This window comes from Trichomycterus rosablanca, chromosome 21, assembly GCF_030014385.1.
Source record: "Trichomycterus rosablanca isolate fTriRos1 chromosome 21, fTriRos1.hap1, whole genome shotgun sequence".
Classification (NCBI taxonomy): domain Eukaryota; kingdom Metazoa; phylum Chordata; class Actinopteri; order Siluriformes; family Trichomycteridae; genus Trichomycterus; species Trichomycterus rosablanca.
This window is the reverse complement of record NC_086008.1, coordinates 13953036-13972561: the sequence shown is the minus strand read 5'-3', so window position 1 is coordinate 13972561 and position 19526 is coordinate 13953036. Positions and strand designations below refer to the sequence as shown.

Sequence of the window (19526 nt, the reverse complement as noted above, 5' to 3'; positions counted from 1 at the left end):
AGCCTGACCGCTACTTTGGCCAGGATAAAGCGAATACAGAACGGTACGTATTCTTTAACAACTAAACTAAACTGAAAGAAAATCTATAATTTCATAGGCCAAAACTTTAAATACATTTGTTACCTTATCTTTGTACTAGTTACTGAATTTAATGATCAGAAACCCACTGATTTCTGTATGAACAAGATTTTATTTATAACATAGCATTTATTTTTTACAAAACATATGAAGATTACTGTACATTATTTAAGTTCTGCTAAATTATTTGAAAAACGAGAGAAAACAATGGTATTATGCTTGTACACCCACTTTGTGCACTGAGACAAAGTGATCATATCCGGAGAAGATCAGAAAGCGCAGATGTGTCGCATTTGAGCCATCAATCTGTAAAAAAAATAAAACAATCCATACTTGATGATAACAGCACGGTAAACAAATGTAGTGCAAATTTAGCAGGCAAAATAGCAATGCAAACAAAACTTACAGGAATGTCATTTATTTGTAGACTTCCCTCTGTATGTTCAAACTCTGGAAAAGAAATATTACACTGAATTCAGAAAAGGGTGCCTTTCTAGCAATTATTAAACAAACACCATGTTAGTTAAGTCTAACTTGAAGCAGCTATTTTAAATGGGAAGCCTCTAGGATCAAGAGCAGCTCACATGAAATATAATGGTCAGCCCTTCTAAAAGAAGATTTGGTGGCTGTTAAGACAAGGGGGCACCAAATCAAGATACACCGATCAGCCATAACATAACTCCTTGTTTCTACAATCAATGTCCATTTTATCAGCTCCACTTACCATATAGAAGCACTTTGTTGTTCTACAATTACTGACTGTAGTCCATCTGTTTCTCTACATACTTTTTTAGCCTGTTTTCATGCTGTTCTTCAATGGTCAGGACCACCACAGAGCAGGTATTATTTAGGTGGTGGATCATTCTCAGCACTGCAGTGACACTGACATGGTGGTGGTGTGTTAGTGTGTGTTGTGCTGGTATGAGTGAATCAGACACAGCAGCGCTGCTGGAGTTTTTAATTACCGTGTCCACTCACTGTCCGCTCTATTAGACACTCCTACCTAGTTGGTCCACCTTGTAGATGTAAAGTCAGAGACGATCACTCATCTATTGCTGCTGTTTGAGTTGGTCATCTTGTAGACCTTCATCAGTGGTCACAGGACGCTGCCCACGGGGCGCTGTTGGCTGGATGTTTTTGGTTGGTGGACTATTCTCAGTCCAGCAATGACTGAGTGCAGTGTTCCAAAAACTCCATCAGCATTGCTGTGTCTTATACACTCATACCAGTACAACACACTAACACACCACCACTAACACCTCCCCCCCCCCCCCCCCATCCCCAAATTAATACCTACTCTGTAGTGGTACTGTGGGGATCATGACCATTCAAAAACAGGGTGAAAGCAGGCTAAAAAAGTATGTAGAGAAACAGATGGACTACAGTCAGTAATTGTAGAACTACAAAGTGCTTCTATATGGTCAGTAGAGCTGATAAAATGGACAGTGAGTGTAGAAACAAGGAGGTGGTCATAATGTTATGCCTGATCAGTGTAAATACCTATTATTTTGGATTAAAATGGCATGTCCATATGTCCTGGCAATAAGGCATATCCAAATTGGATGATAATGTTTATAAAGAATTTAAATGTGTACATACCTTTTTCGGTCATTATTTCAAACTTCTCAGGCTCTTGCAGTGTACTTTTCTCTATTCTCAAATGTTTTACTGTAAGGAAAAGTTCAGGGTTATATTGTTATGTGCTGGTAATAGTCCATACTTTAATATGCTACTACAAAACGCATATCCAGGAGCCGCTCAGGTGGCGCAGCGGTAAAAAGACACGCTTCAACCAGGGCTGGATTCTGAGTACGTGGTATCGAATCCAGCTCTGCTTCACCGGTTCGAAGCTGAGTGGCTGTATGAGCAACGATTGGCCGGTTGCTCAGTTGGGGGGGTGGGACAAAGAACCGGATGTGGGTCTCTCTCTCTGTCAGAATGCGATTACGACCTCTGCCGGCTGACTAGAGGCACCTGCACAAGAGATGAGGAATAGTGCCCCTAGGGTGTGTCTCTCCGCATGCAACGCTAGGTGGCGCCAAACTCATAAATGTGTGGGTGGCAAAAATGCATCCGGCTGCTGCTCATGTTTCGGAGGGGATATGGGTTAGCTTCGATCTCCTCGGTCAGGGCGGGGTTCGGCATAGACAGAGGAAGCACGATGCAAATTGAACAATTGGATGCGCTAAAGGGGGAGAAAAAAGGGGAACGAAAAAAAACCGCATATCTAGAACAGTTGAAAAAGAATTAGTAATTCGTTCGTTCAAATAAAAAATTAATCCTTAAAATGTTATCAATTCTACATAGAAAAGCTTCGGTGTTAGTTTCAGATGTATTGTCTTCAACTTGTTTGGGGTAAAAACAGATGCTGGGTTATTCATACCAAAGGCACAAAGGTCAATCCAGATTTATTAGTCAAAGGTATTCATATGGGAGTGCATCAGTGCTCACAGCATGGGTGATTTGAAGGCGCAGGTATATGTTGCCATCAATGCGATGGTTTTTTTCCAGGAGGTCCATGGTTATTTCAGCAAGGTGATTCCAGGATTCATTTTGCATGCACTACAACAGTGTTGCCTTGTAGACATTGAGTGCGTGTGCTCGACTGGCCTGCCTGCAGTCCAGATCTGTCTCCTAAGAATCTGACAACGGCGATCACAATTTGTTGAGCCACTGAAGTTTGTAATAAACAACTTGTGAAACTAACAATAAATATCCTCAGTTCCCAAACCATTAAAAATGTCATTAATAAGTAAGGTAATACAGAGATAAACATGCTTCCCAGCTTTTTTGAGCGTATTGCAGGCTTCAAATTCATAACTTGTTTATTGTTACAAAATACAATTAAGTTGGTCATCTTTTCATTATACTGTTTGTTAGTTACATAAAAGTTCAAGAGAATTAAAAGATCAGTGATTAATGTTTTTGTTGCATTTTACAAAATGTCCCAATTTTTCTGTAAATGGGTTTTGTACATTGCAGACTTCTCAGGGTTTTTTTTTTACTTACCATTTAAACTGTGAATGGAGATGACAGATATCTTCATGTTATCAGGGAATCGGATGATAAACTCTTGAGGAAACATACCCGTGGACAACCAGAATGTGTCTGTTTTCCTGTAATCAAAATAAAAAAAGATGGACATAGCATTTCAGTAGAGTATGTTAGTGTCATATATAGATGTTTTGGTGAATTTTCTATTCTGTAGCTCAAATAAGGTCAGGGTATTATTACTATAATTCTGGATTTTGTCAACCTGTGTTAGCCATTCATTAGTGTGTTATTGTATGTTCATTTGTCAGTGAAGCTAAGTTATAAAAGTAGATTTTATTTAAAAACAGGTTTAATGGGTGCAAGGTACACAGTAACACCCTGGATGGGGCACCAGTCCATCGCAGGGCAGACACACACACACCCATTCACCTATAGGGCAATTCAGTGTCTCCAATTAACTTGACTGGAAGGTTTTTGTTTTTTTTTTGGACTGTGGGAGGAAACCCACGCAGACACGGGGAGAACATGCAAACTCCACACAGAAAGGACCCGGACCGCCCCGCCTGGAGATCGAACCCAGGACCTTCTTGTTGTAAGGCGACAGTGCTACCCACTGAGCCACCGTGCAGCGGTCAATGGGTTGTCGTCATTAGGCAAAAAGTTAGAAATAATAAAGGAATAGCAACTTTAATATGAGCACTCTGGTGGCGCAGAGGTCTATTAAGCTAGCCCACCACTGCTGAGATCTGTGTTTAGATCTTAGGAGTGGGGGCGGCACGATGGTTCAGTAGGTAGCCCCTTTCTAACTACAGCCATCATGAAGTGTTGCAAATGGGCAGTGGTTAAGCCTCTTGCCACTGTTGGGCCCTTAAGCAAGGCCCTCAACCCTCAATTGGTTGCAATATATACAGTCTCGATTGTACGTCGCTTTGGATAAAGGCGTCTGTTAAATGTCGAGAATGTAAATGAAATGTCAAAAACCGCGTTTGCAACAACGTCCTTGCCACATAGTTGTTTTGTGAGTATTTGTACACCGATCAGCCATAACATTAAAACCACCTCCTTCTTTCTACACTCACTGTCCATTTTATCAGCTCCACTTACCATATAGAAGCACTTTGTAGTTCTACAATTACTGACTGTAGTCCATCTGTTTCTCTGCATGCTTTGTTAGCCCCCTTTTACCCTGTTCTTCAATGGTCAGGGCCACCACAGAGCAGGTATTATTTGGGTGTTGGATCATTCTCAGCACTGAAGTGACACTGACATGGTGGTGGTGTGTTAGTGTGTGTTGTGCTGGTATGAGTGGATCAGACACGGCAGCGCTGCAGGAGTTTTTAAATACCGTGTCCACTCACTGTCCACTCTATTAGACACTCCTACCTAGTTGGTCCACCTTGTAGATGTAAAGTCAGAGACGATCGCTCATCTATTGCTGCTGTTTGAGTCGGTCATCTTCTAGACCTTCATCAGTGGTCACAGGACGCTGCCCACGGGGTGCTGTTGGCTGGATATTTTTGGTTGGTGGACTATTGTCAGTCCAGAGGGCCAGTGAGGTGTGCTGCTGTGTCTGATCCACTCATACCAGCACAACACACACTAACACACCACCACCATGTCAGTGTCACTGCAGTGCTGAGAATGATCCACCACCTAAATAATACCTGCTCTGTGGTGGTCCTGTGGGGGTCCTGACCATTGAAGAACAGGGTGAAAGCAGGCTAAAATGATATGTAGAGGAACAGATGGACTACAGTCAGTAATTGTAGAACTACAAAGTGCTCCTATATGGTAAGTGGAGCTGATAAAATGGACAGTAAGTGTAGAAACAAGGAGGTGGTTTTAATGTTACGGCTGATCAAGTGGGTAGCACTGTCACCTCACAGCAAGAAGGTCTTGGGTTCGATCCCCGGGTGGGATCCTAAAGTCTTAATAAACCAACAATTCAGATTAAATACATTCTAATATCCGAATGTAAAACCATCTTGACCTCTTCAGTCATCACTGTGAAAGGTGCTGGACAGGAGATCAATAACCACAAACTATTAACTCACCCATCGATCATGTTCTCTGGGGGGTGCTCCTCATCGCTGGATGTTGCCAACACCACCTGGGAACCAAACGAACTTAAAGCTGTATTGATCATGATGGATTATTAGTGATCGCCAACTCAAGAAGCAAAGATGATCCCGAGTCACTTTATATAAACAAGCGTCTGTTGCCAGGCAGCCAGCAAACCCTGTATAGTCGCAACATATAGACGTCATCGTCCAGTTCTGCTCGGCTCGTGTCGTCAGTAGCGCACGCTGTCGGTCGCTCTTGCACTTGGCGTTATTTTGTACAGGTTAGCCTGTTAGCATTCTTCATGGCTAATGGAACTAGTGAAGTTGTATTTGTTCGCGGAACCGGTCAGGTAAGCGCTGCTAAATATTATTTCTAAATAACAAACTAATTAAATAAAGCTAGGACATTTTCTGTTTGGGGTTTAATGCTGTTTTAATGGCTAGCTAAACTAGCCGAGGCTGCTTCTGAAACAGCATACTAGCCTACTACATAGTATGCATGATTTGTAATGTGGTTACTAATTTGGCATACTATTTAGTACGGTAGTATGCAGTATGGGACATACAAAACAACGCAGACCTGGTATGCTTACTAATAATTGCTAATTCCACGAGTATTAGACAATTCTACTGCAGATACACTGTCTGGTCAAAAGTATTTGGACAACCAAACATCACGTCTAAAGCCCCGAGCATTAGTGCTAACGGTACCCACACCTTTCCATGTAGATACAAAAGCATTGGCTATTTTTGTTAGGTGATGAAACTTGCAGTTTGCGTTCCATTAAATCCCAAATTTGATGAACGACAACTCTGTAAAGGCAAACTACACTACACACTGATCAGCCATAACATTAAAACCACCTCCTGGTTTCTACACTCACTGTCCATTTTATCAGCTCCACTTACCATATAGAAGCACTTTGTAGTTCTACAATTACTGACTGTAGTCCATCTGTTTCCTTACATGCTTTGTTAGCCCTCTTTCATGCTGTTCTTCAATGTTCAGGACCACCACAGAGTAAATATTATTTACAGTACTGCAGTGACACTGACATGGTGGTGGTGTGTTAGTGTGTGTTGTGCTGGTATGAGTGTATAAGACACAGCAGCGCTGCTGGAGTTTTTAAACACCTCACTGTCACTGCTGGACTGAGAATAGTCCACCAACTAAAAATATCCAGCCAACAGTGCCCCGTGGGCAGAGTCCTGTGACCACTGATGAAGGTCTACAAGATGACCAACTCAAACAGCAGCAATAGATGAGCGATCGTCTCTGACTTTACATCTACAAGGTGGACCAACTAGGTAGGAGTGTCTAATAGAGTGGACAGTGAGTGGACACGGTATTTAAAGACTCCAGCAGCGCTGCTGTGTCTGATCCACTCACACCAGCACCATGTCAGTGTCACTGCAGTGCTGAGAATGATCCAGCACCTAAATAATACCTGCTCTGTGGTGGTCCTGTGTGTGTCCTGACCATAGAAGGTCCTGACCATTTTTACAGGGTGAAAGCAGGATAAAAAAAGTATGCAGAGAAACAGCTGGACTACAGTCAGTAATTGTAGAAATACAAAGTGCTTCTATATGGTAAGGGGAGCTGATAAAATGAACAGTGAGTGTAGAAAGAAGAAGGTGTTTTAATGTTATGACCGAATTTATTAGAGATGCATGAGTACGGATACTAGTATCGGGTATTAGCCCGATACCGCGCTCATTAACTCGTACTCGTTCTCGCAAACGAGGCTCCGATACTAAACATCCGATACCGTGTACCTAGTGCACGTTGCTGCGTTAACGCAGGGATTTTCAACCTGTGGGGCGCGAGTGCCTGACCGGGGGGGGGGGGGGGGGGGGGTGCGCGCGACATTACGAGATTTTTTTACTTCTAAAACTAAAGCAATTCATTTTTCACCCACGGGAGACAGATTGAATTATTCTCACTGACCACGCTCACACGCACGTTTAATGTTATTTAGTTCCGTTTGACAAAAAAAACCCTTCAAAATAGAGCTAACAGCGAAGATAACCGGTTACAAAAGCGTTTGTTATATTACAAGTGTTATAGGACGTGTTTGCGTTCAATACTCTGTTCACAGTGTCGATACAGGAGTCGACTCATTTTAAGCGCAGCATAAGCTTCTTTTCTCAGTCAATTCTCCGTGTTTACTGTTATGATGAATGATGCGGTTGTAAATAAACACCAACTACTACAGAACATGTTGTGTGACTCGCTTACCTTATAAAGCTCAGGCTTAATTATACTAGTTATTACCACAGTGCGGGAGCCGACTCAGAGTCGTTTACGATTTACCAAGGTGAACCCACGAATGGATGTGCTGATAGAATCGGCTCAGATGGGATCGGACTGTATTATCCTTTTAAAGTAAATATTTCAATCAGCAGAATCGCATCGCATGTATGATGTGCACAACGTTAATTACGTGCGTTTATTAATGATGAACGTTAATCACGTGCGTTTATTAATGATGAACGTTAATCACGTGCGTTTATTAATGATGAACGTTAATCACGTGCGTTTATTAATGATGAACGTTAACGTTAGCTTGTCAGAAGCTTTCTCAATGATGTCTGTGCAGTGTTTTTTTTTTTTTACAATTAGTGATGCAACCCAAGCAACTGTTCCACTGCACTATTTTACACTAAAAACTACACTATTCCATAATGCTCCAGATTGCATCATTTTTAAATAGGTATCGGTATCGGTATCGGCGAGTACAAAAATACATGTACTTGTACTCGTACTCGGTTGGGAAAAAATGGTATTGATGCATCCCTAGAAATTATGTGCACTATTTCCTTTTTGTTATTTAGTTCAGGTGTTTGTAACACCCATTTGTAATATAATTATTATATCAATTACTGTATATATTAATGATGTTAATACTGGAAAGGAAAGCCCATTTCCATTTCCAGCATGACTGTGTCCTGTTTAACACCATTAAACCTTTTTTGAATTAATTTGTAACGTTAATTACAAACCACATTTGCTAGTCCAACATCAATGTGTGACCTCACAAATGCTCTTTGACCTAAAGTCACATATCCCCACAGACACACTCCAAAATTTTGTAAAAACCCTTCTCAGTAAAGTGGAGGTTCTTGTGGGAGTTATTTATGCCCATGGGTTTGGAATAGGGTGTCCAAGGTGTTCACATACTTTGGCTGTATTGTTTTTATTTCTGGACTATTTCTGAAATAGTTTTTCCACAGTTCTTTTAAGATAATTGGCTGGGCGTCACGGTGGCTAAGTGGGTAGCACTGTCGCCTCACAGCAAGAAGGTCCTGGGTTCGATCCCCAGGTGGGGCGGTCCGGGTCCTTTCTGTGTGGAGTTTGCATGTTCTCCCCGTGTCCGTGTGGGTTTCCTCCCACAGTCCAAAGACATGCAAGTGAGGTGAATTGAAGACACTAAATTGTCCATGACTGTGTTCGATCTACCCTGTGAACTGATGAATCTTGTGTAATGAGTAACTACCGTTCCTGTCATGAATGTCAAAAATCCCAATAAACAAACAAACAAGATAACTGGTCAAAGCATAAATAGTGCCAGACTATATTCCTCCACCAACAGACTTTAGAGATAGTACTGTGCTTTCATACAGGTAGTGTTTTTGTCAGTGAACTGGCGTTTGTTGTTTGCGTTTGGGTTTTTATTGCAATCAAAAATTTGTCAACTGCTTAGTTGCTTGTGTTGTACAGGTAGTGATGTCATTATAATGGGTGTGCTCAAACTAAATTAATGTTTTTGCGCTGTCATTTCATAAGGCAGTTTGAACCGTAATGGTAAGTAAGAGCAATGAAACAACAGACTTTTTCCCACCATGCAATTCGGCACGGTTTGAGATGGCATGGTGATGCAGCAAGTAGTGTTTGTACCGAGCAGCTCTGTTGTCCCATCCTCAGGAATACCTTTTTTTCAAGCAACCCACATTTTGTCTATGATTTTTCATGCAACCCAGGCAACACAATGCATCTTACTTTCTCTATATAAGATATAACATAAAGCCTCCACAAGGGGGCATTCATGTACAAGTTTATTTCATTATTATTATTTTTTTTCTGCAACCCATTTTTTTAAAAACCTCTGCCTTAGACAGGGCACCAATCTTTTGTTCCATGGCTTTGGCCATCCCCCTGCCTTCCCCTTAAAAGTAGCCAGTTATGTCTATGGAGACACCCTTTGGCCAGTAGCACTCCTGAGATTTAAACACAGATCTCAGCAGCGGTAGGCTGGCTTAATAGACAACTGCGCCACCCGTGTGCCCATATAAAAGTTGCTATTATTACTATTACTATTATTTCTAACTTTTTGCCTAATGATGACAGACTCAGTGACCACTGCAAAAGTAATTGTTGAAGTTGAGTGAATTATTGCACTTGTTATAGTCCAGGGCAGGTTTAACATGACAGGAACATTGAAAGTTGATTGTTGGAAAAGGGCCGAAATTGTCTGTCTCACACTGAAAGCCCTTCACCTGTTAGCCATTTGTGTATCTACTAATTAGTATGGCTGCTGAATTAATACAGATTAGGGGGCGTAAGGCAGGAGTGTCCAAACTATGGCCCGCAGGCCATTTGTGGCCCGTCACCGTATCTGAAACGACCTGTGAGGTATTTTAGAAATTAAATGACTTGGTCCACAGGTCTAAGGTCTAAGGTTTTTTGTTTAAATACTCGGTGTCTCTATCACATATAACCATTTAAAGCTCTCCACATGCTCTTTTCTCATAAATCAAAAGGTAACGACTAGAGATGGAAGGATCGATCGGCTATGTATCGAAATCGGCTGATTTTTAATCAAAATATGCGATCGACGATCGGTCGATATTTCCTAAATTCAGCAGATCCGATCGCGTGATATATAAAGATCGCCTCCATGTTAAGCTTAACAGCTCAGTGGATTGATCCAGACTTTGAGCGACAAAGCGCCAACCATCGCATCACTATTAAACAACCATCGCATTAGCATTTGTCAACCATCGCATTTCACAATCTAAAATAACATCATTAACGTTGTGCATCAAACATACGATGCAATTTTGCTGATTGAAATATTTACTTTAAAAAGATAATTCAACCCGATCCCATCTGAGTCGATTCTATGAGCACATTATATAAACTCGTGGTTCACTTTGGTAAATCGTAAGCTGTAGATGAGAACAGAAAACATTACAGAGCCAATCAGAGGCAAAAGTTTATTAATTACTAAATTCGTTAGTTCAGGATCATCTGCTCTGACTGACAGAAAACTTTTAGCTCCACAGGCAGAACGAGTCTGACTCGGTTACAGATATATAGAATAGCAGTTTATTTAAGCTTTTTAATTGAGCTTTTTAATGTAAGAGAGTCACACAAAATGTTCTGTAGTAGTTGGTGTTTATTTAAAACCACGACATTAATTAATAACAGTAAACACGGAGAGATAACTGAGAAGAGAAACTTACGCTTCACATAAAATGAACCGACTCCTGAATCACTTATATCGATACTGTGAACAGAGCGTCTCTCTTAAAGACACACACGCTGTTGCTTTTGTCACCAGTTTATCTTCACTGTGAGCCCTATTTTTAAGGTTTTTTCAGACTGAACTGGATAACATAAACCTGTGTGTGTGTGTGGTCAGTTAGACTTATGAAATATGTCTCCTGTGGGTGAAAAAATGACCCCCCCCCCCCCCATCGGAATCGAAAGGAGAATTGGAGATCGAAATCGGTGTCAAAAACCTCGATCGGTACATCTCTAGTAACGACATCTGCATTAATGTACCTGAACTTCATGGTGGCTCCAAAAAGATTTTTATTTTTTTTACTGATAATCTGATTCAGAGTATTGTGTCATTTATAGTAATGAGTAGGCCTGTCGTTGCATTTTTTTTTCTTTTTAATCCAGCTCCCAACAAGAGAAGTTCGGACCCTCGTGGCGTAAAGTGTATAGGGAGCTTGTTATTTATTGCAGCAGGTTTAGCATTATTACAGCCAACTGGATTTACCTAAATAATAAAGCAGAAAATGATCATCTTAATAACAATGTAAATAACTGTGCAACACGAGCTTCAGCTTAAATCAATAATATTGTTTTAATAGGGTGTTTATAAAAATGGCTGTTCTGCTGGTCTTTGTTGGTGTATGTTAATTATTAATAATTGTATTTTTAGTTGCCAAACATAGTGAAACTGGATGTTCTAGGATTGCTTATTCATTTAACTTTTTTACAGAGTGATGACTCAGACATTTGGGATGACACCGCTTTGATAAAAGCCTATGATAAAGCAGTCGCATCATTTAAGGTAACATTGTTTGGACCTTCATGCAGACGCATATAATAAGTACAACCAGGTAGCTAAGTTCTTGAGTTCTTTACTTCCACAGAATGCATTGAAAGGTGAAGATGATACGACTCAACCTAAAAAAGAAAAACCTGGCAACAAGCGAAAGAATAACAAAAAGAGCAAAAGCAGAAAGAAATCGAATGCGTCACCTGACAGAGAGGTAAGTGTAACAGACTAGATGATTTACGTGAGCAGATCGCAGATATGGTGGCCAATTAGTATCTGCTACAGGCACTGCCATTATGAGGAATCAAAGCCGGTATACCGAACATACCGTCGTACCGCCCAGCTCCAGTTGTAGCTTATCTCTCTCTCCTGTCCCACCCCCGATCGAGGAAGTTTGAGGCTGTCATGTGCCCCTCCGACACTTGCACAGCTGCCAATCGCTTCTTTTCCACCTACCAGGGATGGGGTCTTGCAGAGCGCGGTATCGTGTGCAGAGAGCCATGCACAACCATCCCATGTGTGGTCAACTTGAACATTCAGTAACTACCCCAGTGATGAGGAACCCTCAAACATTGTCCCTCCCCTTACAGACACCGAGCCAATCATCTGTCTGTGTAGGCGCTTGACCGGCTCATAGCAAAGCTGAGATTCAAAGCACTGGTGGACTAGCATGTTTTATTACTGCGCCTTTAAGATTTGTTAAGGTTGAAATTGTGAAGGATTTATGATCATCCTGCTTAATGTATCCATCCACAATTCTATCTCTTACAGTGGAAGGTCGGAGATACCTGTTACGCATTTTGGTCTGAGGATGGGAACTTGTACACTGCCACTATTACCTCTATAGATGTGCAGAAGGGCACCTGTGTTGTGTGTTACACTGACTATGGGAATGAAGAGGAGCAGAATCTGAGCGATCTCCTCACAGATATTCCTGAGGTGGACATAGAAGCTAAACAGACAGTAGATGTATGTAATCTGTGTATGTGATTTTTTTCTGCATGATGATCAAACATAGAAGAGTCTTCTAAATTACTATTAAATAAATTGCAGGGTAAAGAGTCGTCAACAGAGGAGAGCGATAGATCTTCTACTCCACATCAGTTTAATCAACAGAAGCACAAAGCTAAAGGCAAAACTTCAGCGGGACGTCCTATGTGGGCTTCTGGTTTTCCTCCACCTCCTGGCCCACACTTCAGAATGGTGAGCAGGACCATTTCAGCCTCTGTAGTAGCTATTGAACTCTGGGAGCAGTGGGCAACTAAAATCAGGACAAGATGCTTTTTCATATTAATTATCTCGGTACTAACTGTGCTCAACCTTGCTTAGCTTCTGAGATCGGACAAGATCAGGCGTTCTCAGAGTGGTGTGGCTGTAAGCAACATCAGAACAAGAAGCTTTTCCATATTAATTAGCATTCAAGAGTCGTAGCCCATGTCTAATGCACACTGTTTAGTTTAAAGCCAGGTTTTCCATTCCCTGACACATAATGCGGTGGTTCCCACGCCTGCCTAGTAGGAATGTAACGATACACTCTACCCATGATATGATGCAATTCACGATACTGGGTTCACGATACGATTTTTTTCTCTGTTTATTTATTTATTTTTATTTTAATTTTTTTTTAAACTGAAATTGAAGACAAATGATGATTTTTTTTAAAAGAAAAGAAAATACTGTATTTGTGATTATCTTTTATTTATCTAAATAATGAATGCCCTTTTATTTCTGAGGTAGGTACAAACTATGCAAAACAATTTTGAATTAAGCCCAATTTGGCTGAAAAACCCCGAATTTGGCAACCAGGCGTATAGCGCCAGTGACGTCAACAAGGCGAGGTGTATAGCACCAGTGCCCTCTGCTGTTTAAAGTGAATATCGATTCATTTTACATGAAAAATCGATTTGAATAGTGGAATTTGGTGGTCTTGTGGTGCATCGTTACATCCCTACTGTTTAGTAAGTGCTGACCAGGATACAGAGGGTGATGGATCAGACAGTGCCTGTAATCATTTTTGTAGCAAGTGGTACCATGTTTTTACTTTTTGTTAATTTCTAGTCTGGAATCAATCAATTAGCATTAAATATTCTATCTGCTGCAGCAGAAGACAAGATAGCTCTAAACCAATAAGTTTAAATGCAGTTTTAAGTATAACACAATCATTCATATTGTTTATGTTGGTTATTAAAAAGAAGTATTTGCATTTTAATTATGCAAAACTGGCATCAGTTATTAATGATTTCAATTTATTGTCAAAAGTATGTTCTCTCCCCTCCTTAGCAAGCCCAGGCGTTTCAGCCACACCCATTACTAACAGATGTATAAACTTAATTTTATAAAATGAATTCAATTTTTATTTCATTTCCATCAACCTCTATATCCTGGTCAGGGTTGCTGTGGTTCTGGTTCCACTAGGAATTTGGATAGGGTGCCAATCCATTGCAGGGCTTCAGCCATCCGTCTTTCAGACATAGCCAATCATGTCTGTGTAGACGCCCAGCCGACCGATATCACTTACAGTGGGCTAGCACAATAAATCACTGCACTTTTTATGTTTTCTTTGTGGCAACAGTTTGGATAAGGCATAACTTAGGCATGACAGTGCAAAAAAAGGGTCCATAAAGACAGAACCTTGACCTCAGCCACACTGAACACCCTCAGAATGCATTGAAATGTTGTTTGGAATCCAGGTCTTCTTTTCTACCATCAGTGCCTGACTTCACAAATGCTCTTTGTACTTAAGAATTCCCACTGACACATGATCTCCGGAAAGCTTTTACAGAAGAGTGAAGGCTGTTACTGAGCAGGACAACTCCATATTAATGCCCATGGTTTGGAACAGAATGTCCGGCAAGCTTATGGTCTAGTGTCCACATACGTTTGGCTGTTTAGGTATAGAATTTATGTTTGTATCTTCAATACAATAGGGATTATTGTGTTTAGAAATGAGTCTAGCCCCTTGCAGTACCACCTTGGCCCACACAGGTTATAATTATTACCGTATCATTGTGGTCATTATTATTTTTATATTATTATTATTTTCCTTAACCACTTTGGGTCGCAGTGGGTCCATTTCCTTTAGGAAACATTGGGCTCAAGGCAGCAATCCCCTGTCCAATAACAATGCACCAATCCATTCACATTTATTATACTGTTTGCCTAACATGATCAGAACAAAGTTAAATAAAGGAACTTTTGTATACATAAAACATGGTTTTTAACTTGAAAACATCATCAATGGTTTAAACTGTAGTTCAGTTCCAGTTAAATAAATTAAATTTGGTCAAAACCATTTTATATTACATTTGATTTGATTATATTACATCCCTGTTTGGGATGAGATTCATAAATAGAGTGGTTGGGTGGTAAATAAGCAATATGTGATTTCACATAACTCTGGTTTTAATAATATTTCTCAGTGTGGATTAACACAGATTAACATCTGTAAATAAGTGTAAACCATGTTGTGCCTTTTTAAAGACTCTTAATCACAGTAGGGGCTGCATGGTGGCTCTGTGGTTTCCTCATTTATCTGTCATGTAGTGTCCTCTGTCAGCCTCTTACTGGCTTTTGATTTTGTACTACGTCATAATGCAGACACCATATAACCAACGTTATCATGTCTTCTTTCACCTTTTACTCCTACTTCATATACTGTATATTCAATCAAAATTGTTGTGTTCATTTAAGCTGTTTTACTCATGAATATAATATTTGTGTTTCATGTTATCTGCATGGATGTCCTTCAGTCTGAAGGTAAAAGAGGAGATCCTGGACCTGCTTTCCCTGGTTGGCCCCCAATGATTCCACCTGGTCCACCGGTGAGCTGCATTTCAGTTGAGGAAAATGAATAAAAGGATGGATTAATGAATTATTTACATATTACAAGCCTAACTGCTTAATTCATTTTTTAGTATTTAGATATGATCATGTGCCTTGAAAGTTGAGCTTTTTCACTCTGAAACCACCCAATAACATATACATCATTATCATTTTGTTCCTAACTCACATACATCATGAATAGCTACAAAATAGCATTTATTTTTAAAAGTATTTTAAAATGTAGTAGTGATAATTTAGTAGTCTGCACAAGTCTTAATCACAAAGGTTATTCCTGCTGGAGGTTAGCTTACTAATAATGACAGAAGCTTTTTTTTCGGGTTTTGTTTTTACTATGGCACGTCTATGTTGAGAATAAAGAGGACCCAACGTGTATGTGCAAAGTAGTTCAAGTTTCAGATTTGTCATTTGTACAAATGTTAGCAGCAATTGTACATCTAAGTGTGTGTTGGGAGGCTTGGAACAAAAAGGAGAAAGTTCCAGTTTGTCAAGTAGAGATAAAACATATAATTTCCAATTCTAGTCACATGGCCATGTTTTAATATACAGTAAATTTAAAGTAAGAGCATCAAATGTTTGAGTATTCCATTTGTACATTCAATTATGAAACTATGGTAGAATTAAGACAGTGTAATCATATTTTACTTAATTGATAAATGTATATATTGTGCTGTTATGTTTAAATATTGGCCATTAACGCTAACTCTACAACTGTCAGTAGGTTCCAGTTTCTGTCATGTTTATCAGTCAGCTCATGTAGACATTAAGATTTTTCATGATCAGATTATTTGGATTGATATTAACATGTTGAATATATAGCTGCCATAATCATATTTATTTTATGTGGAAAACATTAAACCCTGCTTTGTTTCATTTTTACTTTTTATGTCTGGAATACTTTTATGACACAGTGACCTTATTTCAGGGGTGTCAAACTCACGGCCCGCGGGCCAGATCCGGCCCGCCACGTCATTTTATGTGGCCCGCGAGAGCTTAAACGACTGTATGATTGTTGTGATGGTTCGAGTAGTTACAGAGACGCGCTTATAATTTAACGGGACTCCTGCGCCTTTAAGAGAAAACCGTGACATCGTAGTCATGGCAACTAACTTTAATCTTCGCTAAGAAGCCATGTGACTTTTACGGCAAAGAGAACGCGAAGTGGCGTAGTCAGTAATGTAAACAATAATAAATAAATACAAATAATTATCTTTCAGTATAATACCAAAGCATCGTCTGTCTGTAAGTAGTGGCGTTTATATTCTCAGTTGTTAGTAAATATCACAGCGTTTTAGTTACAAATTTACCGTAATTAAATACTGTTGTTACGTTACTATAGCAATTACTATCTTTACACAAAATGCTAACTTGTTCGCGTTATTTTTACGTTTGGTTAAATCTCATATTGTACCAGATGTAACACTTGACTACAGCTGTGTGCTTTTACTGTATTAAGTTCTTTATTGTTTTTATTGTTTGTATTTTTACTTCATTTTGATGCACACAGCTGGGGAGCAAATAAACCGACTGTATTCTGAAGAGAGCTGTCTGTCTGTCTGTCTGTCTGTCTGTCTGTCTAGCTGAGCAAGGGAGATAAACTATTAGTGAGGGCAGAATGATTGTCTTAAAAATACTAAATAAACTGCATCTTGCAAAGTGACACATCCCGCCAGTAGATGATGTTACACATATTTACACATGATCCTAAAATGTACAAGAAGATAAGTAAGAAAATTAAGCAGAAGGAGGAAATTTAATGAAAGTGAAAACAAGTTTGTGCTTCAGGAAGAGAAAACGGTGCGTCTCTTGTGTTATGAGGCTGTGTCTGTGGTAAAGTAGGACAATATAAATGCAGAATTCGGCCTCCAAGAAAAACAACAGACTGCAATCACAGCAGGATACGTTACAATCGGCCCTTTGAGGGCCACAATAATGCTGATGTGGCCCTCGGTGAAAATGAGTTTGACACCCCTGCCTTATTTTATTAAATGGTGATATCTGTTTTAGGCCTTGTCCAGATTAACAAAGTTCATTTACAAGAGAATTCTTTTTTTTGTCTGTCTGTCCACGCAGTTTCTGACCACAGAATTTTTTTTCTTTTTTAATCCGCCGTCTTAAGTAGATAAACCCAAAATTAAGACTAAACCAAACTGACAAAAACAAAACATGAAAACACATTTTTAAATGCAGTGAAGTTGATGTCAGGTAGACATTATCTTTTCCCAGCCTTCTTTTACACATCTAAGGACAGTTAGGCTTAATCATGCAACTCTTTCTCTTTTTTCCCCCCAGATGATCCCACCGCCGCCACCAATGAGTCCAGACATGCTGGAGGATGACGAGGCTTTAGGCAGCATGCTGATCTCATGGTACATGAGTGGCTACCACACAGGATACTACCTAGTAAGATCACATCATTCACTGCAATAAATAGAATCATGAAAGTTCTTTATAAATTAGTATTTAATTTGTATTTCACTTTCTGATACGTTACATAAAATTAATAGGGCTTGAAACAAGGTCGAAAAGAAGCTGCAGCAAAGAAGTCTCATCACAAATAAAACGATTCATTGTTTAATCTGGTAGGTGTTTTATTACTGAACTGCTATTTAATTTTATTTGTACCAATATATTGTCTTAATGTTGCCATTTATGTTTTTTTATGATTTAATGATAACCTGTTCTTGTTTTTCTTCTACAGGTTAAAATGAGCCACCGTGTTAAATTCTTTACCATGTTTTGTATTCTTTGTATATAAATTAATTAAATGCAATGTTATTTTTCACCATTTGGTTCTACGTCTTAATTTTTAACTTTGACATGAAACAACAAATAGAAGATGGTACACAGTGTCTTGGTGGGTAGCACTGTCGCTTCACAGCAAAAAGGTCCTTGGTTTAATTCCCAGGTGGAGCAATCCGGGTCCTTTCTGTGTGAAGTTTGCATGTTCTCCCGGTGTCCACGTGGGTTTTTTCCCGGTACTCCGGTTTCCTCCCACACTCCCAAAGACATGCATTCTGGTTAATTAGCGATACAAAATTGTCCCGTGTGTGTGTGTGTGTGTGTGCGTGCGTGTGTGCGTGTGTGTTTGCCCTGCGATGGAGTGGCAGCCTGTTCAGTGTTTCCTACCATTTGCCCAGTGATTTGCACCCACCGTGACTCTGACCAGCGGTGGTATAAGACAATGAATGATGAATGTATGAATGTATTATAGCAAGAATAGACTGTGTAAAAGAGAAAAACTTATATTTATTCTGTAATTAATACTTTTAAATGATCAAAAGTAGCTGGAAATTTATTAATTTTGTGTTAATAAAAAGAGAACAGACTGATTGTACTTAATTACCTAATAAACCAATACAGGACTGTACACAGAAATGGGCAGATCGAGATCATATACTAATTTGAGAGAAATTAGGTGAAAAATATAACTGAATGGAATTACCCGGATTCAGCATTGTTTACTCACATAATGTGACCTTTTCTTCATTAGAGTAATTTTAATTGACATCACATTTTGGAGCTTCTTTGCAGTTTACTTCTTTGCAGTTGTTGAAGCCTTTCTGATATGGTTATTTGCTCTGAAAACAATTCATTTGTATAAGATTTGTATAAGTAGCAACCTGGTACCAGATTTAATCAACTTTAATCACAACAAAAAAATGAAGGTGTTGTATCATTACAGAGTGCCCGTCACCTTATCTTAATAATATCAATTATAAACAATCATTAAAAAATACAATTATGCCGCTCAGGTGGCGAAGCGGTGAAAACACACACTGCAATCAGAGCTGGGTTCTCGAATGCATCGTATCGAGTCTCGGCTCTGCCTTGCCGGCTGAGGCCGAGTGGCTACATGAACAACGATTGGCCCGTTGTTCAGATTGGCGGGACCAAGCCGGATATGGGTCTCTCTCTGTCAGACTGGTGCAATTACGACCTCTGCTGGCTGATTGGAGGCGCCTATACAGAGATGAGGAAAGGGTGCTCTTAGGGTGTGTCTCTCCATACACAAATTGTCCATGACTGTGTTTGATATAACCTTGTGAATCGAATAAACTTGTGTAATGAATAACTACCGTTCCTGTCATGAATGTAACCAATGTGTAAAAACATGACGTTAAAATCCTAATAAACAAACAAACAAAACTCTCCATACACAACGCTAGGTGGCACAACACTCGTCAATGTGTGGGTGATAAGATGCATACGGCTTGCTGCCCACGTGTCGGAGGGGGCGTGGGTTAGCTTTGAT

At 39.8% G+C, this 19526-nt stretch overlaps 2 protein-coding genes across 3 annotated transcripts in view; one reads left to right on the top strand and one right to left on the bottom strand.

The window, feature by feature from the left end:
* Window positions 1-170: 170 nt before the first annotated feature.
* On the bottom strand, window positions 171-5290 carry hspb11 (heat shock protein, alpha-crystallin-related, b11). The gene is made up of 5 exons (XM_063018061.1): window positions 5127-5290; window positions 3088-3194; window positions 1678-1746; window positions 485-528; window positions 171-384 (listed from the first exon to the last, which is right to left on the bottom strand). Exons 1-5 carry the CDS (start codon window positions 5216-5218, stop codon window positions 292-294), a joined length of 405 nt encoding a protein of 134 aa, XP_062874131.1. The 5' UTR covers window positions 5219-5290; the 3' UTR covers window positions 171-291.
* A 74-nt stretch (window positions 5291-5364) lies between these two features.
* smn1 (survival of motor neuron 1, telomeric) overlaps window positions 5365-19526 on the top strand; it is a 206146-nt gene continuing 191984 nt past the window's right edge. Inside the window, exons 1-9 of one of the 2 annotated variants that reach the window (XM_063017484.1) lie at window positions 5366-5485; window positions 11372-11443; window positions 11526-11645; window positions 12203-12400; window positions 12485-12634; window positions 15181-15252; window positions 17564-17674; window positions 17779-17853; window positions 17973-18059. In XM_063017484.1, coding sequence (XP_062873554.1) covers window positions 5438-5485; window positions 11372-11443; window positions 11526-11645; window positions 12203-12400; window positions 12485-12634; window positions 15181-15252; window positions 17564-17674; window positions 17779-17832 — 825 coding nt within the window. In that variant the 5' untranslated portion in view covers window positions 5366-5437 and the 3' untranslated portion in view covers window positions 17833-17853; window positions 17973-18059. Of the gene's footprint in view, window positions 5486-11371; window positions 11444-11525; window positions 11646-12202; window positions 12401-12484; window positions 12635-15180; window positions 15253-17563; window positions 17675-17778; window positions 17856-17972; window positions 18060-19526 lie in introns of those variants that run through there. The other variant, XM_063017485.1, reaches the window with a different exon arrangement.